Raw genomic sequence first — 12,582 nt, 5'->3', positions numbered from 1 at the left:
AGAGGGAGAGTGGGAGGGATAGAGGGAGAGTGGGAGGGATAGAGGGAGAGTGGGAGGAGAGATAGAGGGAGAGTGGGAGGGATAGAGGAGAGTGGGAGGGAGAGATAGAGGGAGAGTGGGAGGGATAGAGGGAGGTGGGAGGGAGAGATAGAGGGAGAGTGGGAGGGTGAGTGGGAGGGATAGAGGGAGAGTGGGAGGAGAGTGGGAGGGATAGAGGGAGAGTGGGAGGGTGAGTGGGAGGGATAGAGGGAGAGTGGGAGGAGAGTGGGAGGGAGAGTGGAGGGAGAGTGGGAGGGAGAGTGGGAGGGATAGAGGAGAGTGGGAGGGAGAGTGGGAGGGAGAGTGGGAGGGAGAGTGGGAGGGTGAGTGGGAGGGATAGAGGGAGAGTGGGAGGATAGAGGGAGAGTGGGAGGGAGAGATAGAGGGAGAGTGGGAGGGATAGAGGGAGAGTGGGAGGGAGAGATAGAGGGAGAGTGGGAGGGTGAGTGGGAGGGATAGAGGGAGAGTGGGAGGAGAGTGGGAGGGAGAGTGGGAGGGAGAGTGGGAGGGATAGAGGGAGAGTGGGAGGGATAGAGGGAGAGTGGGAGGGATGAGGGGAAGAGGGAGGGATAGAGGGAAGGATAGAGGGAAGAGGGAGGGATAGAGGAGAGTGGGAGGGAGAGTGGGAGGGAGAGTGGGAGGGTGAGTGGGAGGGATAGAGGGAGAGTGGGAGGGAGAGTGGGAGGGAGAGTGGGAGGGATAGAGGGAGAGTGGGAGGGAGAGTGGGAGGGAGAGTGGGAGGGAGAGTGGGAGGGAGAGTGGGAGGGAGAGTGGGAGGGAGAGTGGGAGGGATAGAGGGAGAGTGGGAGGGATAGAGGGAGAGTGGGAGGGATAGAGGGAGAGTGGGAGGGATAGAGGGGAAGAGGGAGGGATAGAGGGAAGGATAGAGGGAAGAGGGAGGGATAGAGGGAGAGTGGGAGGGATAGAGGGAAGAGGGAGGGATAGAGGGAAGGATAGAGGAAGAGAGAGCGATAGAGGGAAGAGGGGGGATAGAGGGAAGAGGGGGGATAGAGAGAAGAGGGAGGGATAGAGGGAAGAGAGAGGGATAGAGGGAAGAGAGAGGGATAGAGGGAAGAGAGAGGGATAGAGGGAAGAGGGGGGGATAGAGGGAAGGATAGAGGGAAGGATAGAGGGAAGAGGGAAGAGGGAGGGATAGAGGGAAGAGGGAAGAGGGAGGGATAGAGGGAAGAGGGAAGAGGGAGGGTTAGAGGGAGGGATAGAGGGAGGGTTAGAGGGAGGGTTAGAGGGAGGGATAGAGGGAGGGTTAGAGGGAGGGATAGAGGGAGGGTTAGAGGGAGGGATAGAGGGAGGGTTAGAGGGAGGGATAGAGGGAGGGGTTAGAGGGAGGGATAGAGGGAGGGTTAGAGGGAGGGATAGAGGGAAGGATAGAGGGAAGAGGGAGGGATAGAGGGAAGAGGGAGGGATAGAGGGAAGAGAGAAGAGGGAGGGTTAGAGGGAAGAGAGAAGAGGGAGGGTTAGAGGGAAGAGGAAGGGATAGAGGGAAGAGAGAGGGATAGAGGGAAGAGGGAGGGATAGAGGGAAGAGAGAGGGATAGAGGGAAGAGAGAGGGATAGAGGGAAGAGAGAGGGATAGAGGGAAGAGAGAGGGATAGAGGAAGAGAGAGGGATAGAGGGAAGAGAGGGATAGAGGAAGAGGGAAGAGGGAGGGTTAGAGGGAGGGATAGAGGGAGGGTTAGAGGGAGGGTTAGAGGGAGGGTTAGAGGGAGGGTTAGAGGGAGGGTTAGAGGGAGGGATAGAGGGAAGAGGAAGGGATAGAGGGAAGAGAGAGGGATAGAGGGAAGAGGGAAGAGGGAGGGTTAGAGGGAAGAGGGAGGGATAGAGGGAAGAGGGAGGGATAGAGGGAAGAGGGAGGGATAGAGGGAGGGTTAGAGGGAGGGATAGAGGGAGGGTTAGAGGGAGGGTTAGAGGGAGGGATAGAGGGAGGGTTAGAGGGAGGGATAGAGGGAGGGTTAGAGGGAGGGTTAGAGGGAGGGATAGAGGGAGGGTTAGAGGGAGGGATAGAGGGAGGGTTAGAGGGAGGGATAGAGGGAAGGATAGAGGGAAGAGGGAGGGATAGAGGGAAGGATAGAGGGAAGAGGGAGGGATAGAGGGAAGAGGGAAGAGGAAGGGATAGAGGGAAGAGGAAGGTATAGAGGGAGGAAATAGACGAAGGAGTTTCAGCTCCCTATTTACATGTCCAAACACATTGTGTGTTCCATGTGAAAACATTTCTTCTACAGTGTGTGTGTCTCACCTCCTGCAGCCTGCTCTGGCGCCCCCGGCTGTGGCATGCGGTACTGCAAGCGGGTGTAGTTGACATATCCCGGCTCGCTGCAGCCTGCTTCCTGAGAAGACTGAGGAGTGGGGGGGGACGAGGAGGAGGAGGAGGCAGGAGACACCGCACTACACTGAATAGAGTCCTCCTGCAAAGGTCGCAACAAACTTTGGTTCCCAGCTGAAGTGGAAGTCTGTGGTGCGCTAGTCAGTTGATCCATCTGTGTGTCTTCCCTCTGTTCTCTATCCCTCTCCACGCTCACCCCTCTCTCTCAGTCACCACGGGCTTCTCCTCTCCTCCCTCGTTTCCCTCCCCTCCTCCTGGGCACGTCTGAAGAGGTCGGCGGCAAACTCTCGCGCCCGGGCGGCAGCTTGTGATTGGCTAGGGGAAAGAGGGGCGGGGCTTGGTTTGGCGGTTAGCGGGCGGCTGTCGGGAGACCCATGAGAGGAAGAGGATGAAGAGGGCGATGGAGGGATTGATGTTCTGAGGTGGGGGCTGTGGCTCTCTTTCTGAACAGGATCTGAGTCGAATGACCCTGCTCACCTGCTGACAACACAGGAGACGAGACTTAGTAACATCACACAGGAGACGAGACTTAGTGACATCACACAGGAGACGAGACTTAGTGACATCACACAGGAGACGAGACTTAGTGACATCACACAGGAGACGAGACTTAGTGACATCACACAGGAGACGAGACTTGGTGACATCACACAGGAGACGAGACTTGGTGACATCACACAGGAGACGAGACTTGGTGACATCACACAGGAGACGAGACTTGGTGACATCACACAGGAGACGAGACTTGGTGACATCACACAGGAGACGAGACTTGGTGACATCACACAGACGAGACTTGGTGACATCACACAGACGAGACTTAGTGACATCACACAGGGAGACGAGACTTAGTGACATCACACAGGAGACGAGACTTAGTGACATCACACAGGAGACGAGACTTAGTGACATCACACAGGAGACGAGACTTAGTGACGTCACACAGGAACATCACTCAGGAGACGAGACTTGGTGACATCACACAGGAGACGAGACTTGGTGACATCACACAGGAGACGAGACTTGGTGACATCACACAGGAGACGAGACTTGGTGACATCACACAGGAACATCACTCAGGAGACGAGACTTGGTGACATCACACAGGAGACGAGACTTGGTGACATCACACAGGAGACGAGACTTGGTGACATCACACAGGAGACGAGACTTGGTGACATCACACAGGAGACGAGACTTGGTGACATCACACAGGAGACGAGACTTGGTAACATCACACAGGAGACGAGACTTGGTAACATCACACAGGAGACGAGACTTGGTGACATCACACAGGAGACGAGACTTGGTGACATCACACAGGAAACGAGAGATAGTCATATCATCACACAGGAGAAACAAGAAAGAGGGGAAATGAACGAGACAGAGAGAAGAGGTAGAGAGAAATTAAACTGAACCAGAAAGGTGAAGTGTGTGTTCATTGTGTGTGTTGTCTCCTACCTGGACAGAGGGACACAGAGCAGGCCACCAGGGAATAGGAGGTGTTGAGGAAGATCACCTGGTCTTTCTTCAGCTGGAAGGCAGGCTGGAAGGTGGGGAAGGGATAGACCACCTGGTACCGACTGTTCAACATATAACCATGTTCCAGACACTCTCCACTACCTAGAGAGAGAGAGAGACTGTTCAACATACAACCATGTTCCAGACACTCTCCACTACCTAGAGAGAGACTGTTCAACATATAACCATGTTCCAGACACTCTCCACTACCTAGAGAGAGAGACTGTTCAACATATAACCATGTTCCAGACATTCTCCACTACCTAGAGAGAGACTGTTCAACATATAGCCATGTTCCAGACACTCTCCACTACCTAGAGAGAGAGAGAGAGACTGTTCAACATATAGCCATGTTCCAGACACTCTCCACTACCTAGAGAGAGAGAGAGAGAGAGAGAGAGACTGTTCAACATATAACCATGTTCCAGACACTCTCCACTACCTAGAGAGAGAGAGAGACTGTTCAACATATAACCATGTTCCAGACACTCTCCACTACCTAGAGAGAGAGAGAGACTGTTCAACATACAACCATGTTCCAGACACTCTCCACTACCTAGAGAGAGAGAGAGAGAGAGAGAGACTGTTCAACATATAGCCATGTTCCAGACACTCTCCACTACCTAGAGAGAGAGAGAGAGAGACTGTTCAACATATAACCATGTTCCAGACACTCTCCCCTACCTAGAGATAGAGAGAGACTGTTCAACATACAACCATGTTCCAGACACTCTCCACTACCTAGAGAGAGAGAGAGAGAGACTGTTCAACATATAACCATGTTCCAGACACTCTCCACTACCTAGAGAGAGACTGTTCAACATATAGCCATGTTCCAGACACTGTCCACTACCTAGAGAGAGACTGTTCAACATATAACCATGTTCCAGACACTCTCCACTACCTAGAGAGAGAGACAGACTGTTCAACATATAACCATGTTCCAGACACTCTCCACTACCTAGAGAGAGAGAGACTGTCCAACATATATACCATGTTCCAGACACTCTCCAATACCTAGAGAGAGACTGTTCAACATATAGCCATGTTCCAGACACTCTCCACTACCTAGAGAGAGACTGTTCAACATATAACCATGTTCCAGACACTCTCCACTACCTAGAGAGAGAGACAGACTGTTCAACATATAGCCATGTTCCAGACACTCTCCACTACCTAGAGAAAAACTGTTCAACATATAACCATATTCCAGACACTCTCCACTACCTAGAGAGAGACAGACTGTTCAACATATAACCATGTTCCAGACACTCTCCACTACCTGAGAGAGAGAGAGAGAGAGACTGTCCAACATATATACCATGTTCCAGACACTCTCCAATACCTAGAGAGAGACTGTTCAACATATAGCCATGTTCCAGACACTCTCCACTACCTAGAGAGAGACTGTTCAACATATAACCATGTTCCAGACACTCTCCACTACCTAGAGAGAGAGACAGACTGTTCAACATATAGCCATGTTCCAGACACTCTCCACTACCTAGAGAGAGACTGTTCAACATACAACCATGTTCCAGACACTCTCCACTACCTAGAGAGAGACAGACTGTTCAACATATAACCATGTTCCAGACACTCTCCAATACCTAGAGACTGTTCAACATATAGCCATGTTCCAGACACTCTCCACTACCTAGAGAGAGACTGTTCAACATATAGCCATGTTCCAGACACTCTCCACTACCTAGAGAGAGACTGTTCAACATACAACCATGTTCCAGACACTCTCCACTACCTAGAGAGAGACTGTTCAACATATAACCATGTTCCAGACACTCTCCACTACCTAGAGAGAGACTGTTCAACATATAACCATGTTCCAGACACTCTCCACTACCTAGAGAGAGACTGTTCAACATATAGCCATGTTCCAGACACTCTCCACTACCTAGAGAGAGACTGTTCAACATACAACCATGTTCCAGGCACTCTCCACTATCTACAGAGAGAGAGAGAGAGAGACTGTCCAACATTTTGCCATGTTCCAGACACTCTCCACTACCTAGAGAGAGACTGTTCAACATATAGCCATGTTCCAGACACTCTCCACTACCTAGAGAGAGACTGTTCAACATATAACCATGTTCCAGACACTCTCCACTACCTAGAGAGAGAGAGAGACTGTTCAACATATAACCATGTTCCAGACACTCTCCACTACCTAGAGAGAGAGAGAGACTGTTCAACATACAACCATGTTCCAGACACTATCCACTACCTAGAGAGAGACTGTTCAACATATAACCATGTTCCAGACACTCTACACTACCTAGAGAGAGAGACAGACTGTTCAACATACAACCATGTTCCAGACACTCTCCACTACCTAGAGAGAGACTGTTCAACATATAGCCATGTTCCAGACACTGTCCACTACCTAGAGAGAGACTGTTCAACATATAACCATGTTCCAGACACTCTACACTACCTAGAGAGAGACTGTTCAACATACAACCATGTTCCAGACACTCTCCACTACCTAGAGAGAGAGACTGTTCAACATACAACCATGTTCCAGACACTCTCCACTACCTAGAGAGAGACTGTTCAACATATAGCCATGTTCCAGACACTCTACACTACCAAGAGAGAAAGACTGTTCAACATATAGCCGTTCCAGACACTCTCCACTACCTAGAGAGAGAGAGAGAGAGAGAGACTGTTCAACATATAGCCATGTTCCAGACACTCTCCACTACCTAGAGAGAGAGAGAGAGAGAGACTGTTCAACATATAACCATGTTCCAGACACTCTCCACTACCTAGAGAGAGAGACTGTGTGTTTGGTAGTTAGAGGAGAAACGTGTGTGTACCTGTGATATGGTAGAGGTGTTTGTAGGGCAGCAGGGTCTGAGAGTGAGTGTGTGTATGTATATGTGTGTGTACAGTGAGGGAAAAAAGTATTTGATCCCCTGCTGATTTTGTACGTTTGCCCACTGACAAAGAAATTATCAGTCTATAATTTTAATGGTAGGTTTATTTGAACAGTGAGAGACAGAATAACAACAAAAAAATCCAGAAAACGCATGTCAAAAATGTAATAAAATGATTAGCATTTTAATGAGGGAAATAAGTATTTGACCCCTCTGCAAAACATGACTTAGTACTTGGTGGCAAAACCCTTGTTGGCAGTCACAGAGGTCAGACGTTTCTTGTAGTTGGCCACCAGGTTTGCACACATCTCAGGAGGGATTTTGTCCCACTCCTCTTTGCAGATCTTCTCCAAGTCATTAAGGTTTCGAGGCTGACGTTTGGCAACTCGAACCTTCAGCTCCCTCCACAGATTTTCTATGGGATTAAGGTCTGGAGACTGGCTAGGCCACTCCAGGACCTTAATGTGCTTCTTCTTGAGCCACTCCTTTGTTGCCTTGGCCGTGTGTTTTGGGTCATTGTCATGCTGGAATACCCATCCACGACCCATTTCCAATGCCCTGGCTGAGGGAAGGAGGTTCTCACCCAAGATTTCACGGTACATGGCCCCGTCCATCGTCCCTTTGATGCGGTGAAGTTGTCCTGTCCCCTTAGCAGAAAAACACCCCCAAAGCATAATGTTTCCACCTCCATGTTTGACGGTGGGGATGGTGTTCTTGGGGTCATAGGCAGCATTCCTCCTCCTCCAAACACGGCGAGTTGAGTTTACATTTTACATTTAAGTCATTTAGCAGACGCCTTATCCAGAGCGACTTACAAAATGGTGCATTCACCTTATGATATCCAGTGGAACAACCACTTTACAATAGTGCATCTAAATATTTTAAGGGGGGGGGTTATAAGGATTACTTTATCCTATCCTAGGTATTCCTTAAAGAGGTGGGGTTTCAGGTGTCTCCGGAAGGTGGTGATTGACTCCGCTGTCCTGGCGTCGTGAGGGAGCTTGTTCCACCATTGGGGTGCCAGAGCAGCGAACAGTTTTGACTGGGCTGAGCGGGAACTGTGCTTCCTCAGAGGTAGGGGGGCCAGCAGGCCAGTGGTGGATGAACGCAGTGCCCTTGTTTGGGTGTAGGGCCTGATCAGAGCCTGAAGGTATGGAGGTGCCGTTCCTTCACAGCTCCGTAGGCAATCACCATGGTCTTGTAGCGGATGCGAGCTTCAACTGGAAGCCAGTGGAGAGAGCGGAGGAGCGGGGTGACGTGAGAGAACTTGGGAAGGTTGAACACCAGACGGGCTGCGGCGTTCTGGATGAGTTGTAGGGGTTTAATGGCACAGGCAGGGAGCCCAGCCAACAACGAGTTGCAGTAATCCAGACGGGAGATGACAAGTGCCTGGATTAGGACCTGCGCCGCTTCCTGTGTGAGGCAGGGTCGTACTCTGCGAATGTTGTAGAGCATGAACCTACAGGATCGGGTCACCGCCTTGATGTTAGTGGAGAACGACAGGGTGTTGTCCAGGATCACGCCAAGGTTCTTAGCACTCTGGGAGGAGGACACAAGGGAGTTGTCAACCGTGATGGCGAGATCATGGAACGGGCAGTCCTTCCCCCGGAGGAAGAGCAGCTCCGTCTTGCCGAGGTTCAGCTTGAGGTGGTGATCCGTCATCCACACTGATATGTCTGACAGACATGCAGAGATGCGATTCGCCGCCTGGTTATCAGAAGGGGGAAAGGAGAAGATTAATTGTGTGTCGTCTGCATAGCAATGATAGGAGAGACCATGTGAGGATATGACAGAGCCAAGTGACTTGGTGTATAGCGAGAATAGGAGAGGGCCTAGAACAGAGCCCTGGGGGACACCAGTGGTGAGAGCGCATGGTGCGGAGACAGATTCTCGCCACGCCACCTGGTAGGGAGCGACCTGTCAGGTAGGACGCAATCCAAGCGTGGGCCGCGCCGGAGATGCCCAACTCGGAGAGGGTGGAGAGGGAGGATCTGATGGTTCACAGTATCAAAGGCAGCAGATAGGTCTAGAAGGGATGAGAGCAGAGGAGAGAGAGTTAGCTTTAGCAGTGCGAAGAGCCTCCGTGACACAGAGAAGAGCAGTCTCAGTTGAATGCCCAGTCTTGAAACCTGACTGATTAGGATCAAGAAGGTCATTCTGAGAGAGATAGCAGGAGAGCTGGCCAAGGACGGCACGTTCAAGAGTTTTGGAGAGAAAAGAAAGAAGGGATACTGGTCTGTAGTTGTTGACATCGGAGGGATCGAGTGTAGGTTTTTTTCAGAAGGGGTGCAACTCTCGCTCTCTTGAAGACGGAAGGGACGTAGCCAGCGGTCAAGGATGAGTTGATGAGCGAGGTGAGGAAGGGGAGAAGGTCTCCGGAAATGGTCTGGAGAAGAGAGGAGGGGATAGGGTCAAGTGGGCAGGTTGTTGGGCGGCCGGCCGTCACAAGACGCGAGATTTCATCTGGAAGAGGGAGAAAGAGGTCAAAGCACAGGGTAGGGCAGTGTGAGCAGGACCAGCGGTGTCGTTTGACTTAGCAAACGAGGGATCGGATATCGTCAAACTCCTTTTCAAAATGGTTGACGAAGTCATCCGCAGAGAGGGGAGGAGGGGGGGAGGGGGAGGAGGATTCAGGAGGGAGGAGAAGGTAGCAAAGAGCTTCCTAGGGTTAGAGGCAGATGCTTGGAATTTAGAGTGGTAGAAAGTGGCTTTAGCAGCAGAGACAGAAGAGGAGAATGTAGAGAGGAGTGAGTGAAAGGATGCCAGGTCCGCAGGGAGGCGAGTTTTCCTCCATTCCGCTCGGATGCCCGGAGCCCTGTTCTGTGAGCTCGTAGTGAGTCGTCGAGCCACGGAGCAGGAGGGGAGGACCGAGCCGGCCTGGAGGATAGGGGACAGAGAAAATCAAAGGATGCAGAAAGGGGAGGAGAGGAGGGTTGAGGAGGCAGAATCAGGAGATAGGTTGGAGAAGGTTTGAGCAGAGGGAAGAGATGATAGGATGGAAGAGGAGAGAGAGTAAGCGGAGAGAGAGAGCGAAGGTTGGGACGGCGCAATACCATCCGAGTAGGGGCAGAGTGAGAAGTGTTGGATGAGAGCAAGAGGAAAAGGATACAAGGTAGTGGTCGGAGATTTGGAGGGGAGTTGCAATGAGATTAGTGGAAGAACAGCATCTAGTAAAGATGAGGTCAAGCGTATTGCCTGCCTTGTGAGTAGGGGGGAAGGTGAGAGGGTGAGGTCAAAAGAGGAGAGGAGTGGAAAGAAGGAGGCAGAGAGGAATGAGTCAAAGGTAGACGTGGGGAGGTTAAAGTCACCCAGAACTGTGAGAGGTGAGCCATCCTCAGGAAAGGAACTTATCAAGGCGTCAAGCTCATTGATGAACTCTCCAAGGGAACCTGGAGGGCGATAAATGATAAGGATGTTAAGCTTGAAAGGGCTGGTAACTGTGACAGCATGGAATTCAAATGAGGAGATAGACAGATGGGTCAGGGGAGAAAGAGAGAATGTCCACTTGGGAGAGATGAGGATTCCAGTGCCACCACCCCGCTGGCTCGATGCTCTAGGGGTATGCGAGAACACGTGGGCAGACGAAGAGAGAGCAGTAGGAGTAGCAGTGTTATCTGTGGTAATCCATGTTTCCGTCAGCGCCAGGAAGTCTAGGGACTGGAGGGTAGCATAGGCTGAGATGAACTCAGCCTTGTTGGCTGCAGACCGGCAGTTCCAGAGGCTGCCGGAGACCTGGAACTGTTGAACTGAGTTGATGCCAAAGAGCTCCATTTTGGTCTCATCTGACCACAACACTTTCACTCAGTTGTCCTTTGAATCATTCAGATGTTCATTGGCAAACTTCAGACGGGCATGTATATGTGCTTTCTTGAGCAGGGGGACCTTGCGGGCGCTGCAGGATTTCAGTCCTTCACAGCGTAGTGTGTTACCAATTGTTTTCTTGGTGACTATTGTCCCAGCTGCCTTGAGATCATTGACAAGATCCTCCCGTGTAGTTCTGGGCTGATTCCTCACCGTTCTCATGATCATTGCAACTCCACGAGGTGAGATCTTGCATGGAGCCCCAGGCCGAGGGAGATTGACAGTTCTTTTGTGTTTCTTCCATTTGCAAATAATCGCACCAACTGTTGTCACCTTCTCACCAAGCTGCTTGGCGTTGGTCTTGTAGCCCATTCCAGCCTTGTGTAGGTCTACAATCTTGTCCCTGACATCCTTGGAGAGCTCTTTGGTCTTGGCCATGGTGGAGAGTTTGGAATCTGATTGATTGATTGCTTCTTTGGACAGGTGTCTTTTTACAGGTAACAAACTGAGATTAGGAGCACTCCTTTAAGAGTGTGCTCCTAATCTCAGCTCGTTACCTGTATAAAAGACACCTGGGAGCCAGAAATCTTTCTGATTGAGAGGGGGTCAAATACTTATTTCCCTCATTAAAATGCAAATCAATGTATAACATTTTTGACATGCATTTTTCTGGATTCTTTTGTTGTTATTCTGTCTCTCACTGTTCAAATAAACCTACCATTAAAATTATAGACTGATCATTTCTTTGTCAGTGGGCAAATGTACAAAATCAGCAGGGGATCAAATACTTTTTTCCCTCACTGTACGTATGTGCACCTGTGCGTATGGTAGAGGTGTTTGTAGAGCAGCACTGAGAGCATGGTCTGGGAGTGTGTGTGTGTGTGTGTGTGTGTATGGTAGAGGTGTTTGTAGGGCAGCACTGAGAGCAGGGTCTGGGAGTGTGTGTGTGTGTGTGTGTGTGTGTGTGTGTGTGTGTGTGTGTGTGTGTGTACCTGTGCGTATGGTAGAGGTGTTTGTAGGGCAGCACTGAGAGCAAGGTCTGGGATTGTGTGTGTGTGTGTGTGTGTGTGTGTGTGTGTGTGTGTGTGTGTATGGTAGAGGTGTTTGTAGGGCAGCACTGAGAAGCAAGGTCTGGGAGTGTGTGTGTGTATGTGTGTGTGTACCTGTGCGTATGGTAGAGGTGTTTGTAGGGCAGCACTGAGAGCAGGGTCTAGGAGTGTGTGTGTGTGTGTGTGTGTGTGTGTGTGTGTGTGTGTGTGTGTGTGTGTGTGTGTGTGTGTGTGTGTGTGTGTGTGTGTGTGTGTGTGTGTGTGTGTGTGTGTGTGTGTGTACCTGTGCGTATGGTAGAGGTGTGTTTGTAGGGCAGCACTGAGAGCAGGGTCTGGGAGTGTGTGTGTGTGTGTACCACGCGTATGGTAGAGGTGTTTGTAGGTAGCACTGAGAGCAGGGTCTAGGAGCGTGTGTGTGTGTGTGTGTGTGTGTGTGTGTGTGTGTGTGTGTGTGTGTGTGTGTGTGTGTGTACCTGTGCGTATGGTAGAGGTGTTTGTAGGGCAGCACTGAGAGCAGGGTCTAGGAGTGTGTGTGTGTGTGTGTGTGTGTGTGTGTGTGTGTGTGTGTGTGTGTGTGTGTGTGTGTACCTGTGCGTATAGTAGAGGTGTTTTGTGGGGCAGGAACTGAGAGCAGGGTCTGGGAGGGTGTGTGTGTGTACCTGTGCGTATAGTAGAGGTGTTTGTAGGGCACTGAGAGCAGGGTCTAGGAGTGTGTGTGTGTGTGTACCTGTGCGTATAGTAGAGGTGTTTGTAGGGCAGCACTGGAGAGCAAGGTCTGGGAGTGTGTGTGTGTGTGTGTGTGTGTGTGTGTGTGTGTGTGTACCTGTGCGTATGGTAGAGGTGTTTGTAGGGGCAGCACTGAGAGAAAGGTCTGGGAGTGTGTGTGTGTGTGTGTGTGTGTGTGTGTGTGTGTGTGTGTGTGTGTGTGTGTGTGT

At 50.8% G+C, this 12,582-nt stretch overlaps 1 protein-coding gene across 1 annotated transcript in view; it reads right to left on the bottom strand.

The window, feature by feature from the left end:
• LOC106595439 (DDB1- and CUL4-associated factor 15) overlaps positions 1-12,582 on the bottom strand; it is a 43,374-nt gene that overhangs the window by 29,475 nt on the left and 1,317 nt on the right. The window contains exons 2-5 of the mRNA XM_045692057.1: positions 11,762-11,859; positions 3,841-4,002; positions 2,738-2,856; positions 2,293-2,575 (exon numbers count right to left, since the gene is read on the bottom strand). Coding sequence (XP_045548013.1) covers positions 2,293-2,575; positions 2,738-2,856; positions 3,841-4,002; positions 11,762-11,859 — 662 coding nt within the window. The remainder of the gene's footprint in view (positions 1-2,292; positions 2,576-2,737; positions 2,857-3,840; positions 4,003-11,761; positions 11,860-12,582) is intronic.

This window comes from Salmo salar, chromosome ssa12 (assembly GCF_905237065.1).
Source record: "Salmo salar chromosome ssa12, Ssal_v3.1, whole genome shotgun sequence".
NCBI classification, from domain to species: domain Eukaryota; kingdom Metazoa; phylum Chordata; class Actinopteri; order Salmoniformes; family Salmonidae; genus Salmo; species Salmo salar.
The sequence above is the reverse complement of the archived record's forward strand: the minus strand, read 5'-3'. Positions and strand labels throughout refer to the sequence as shown.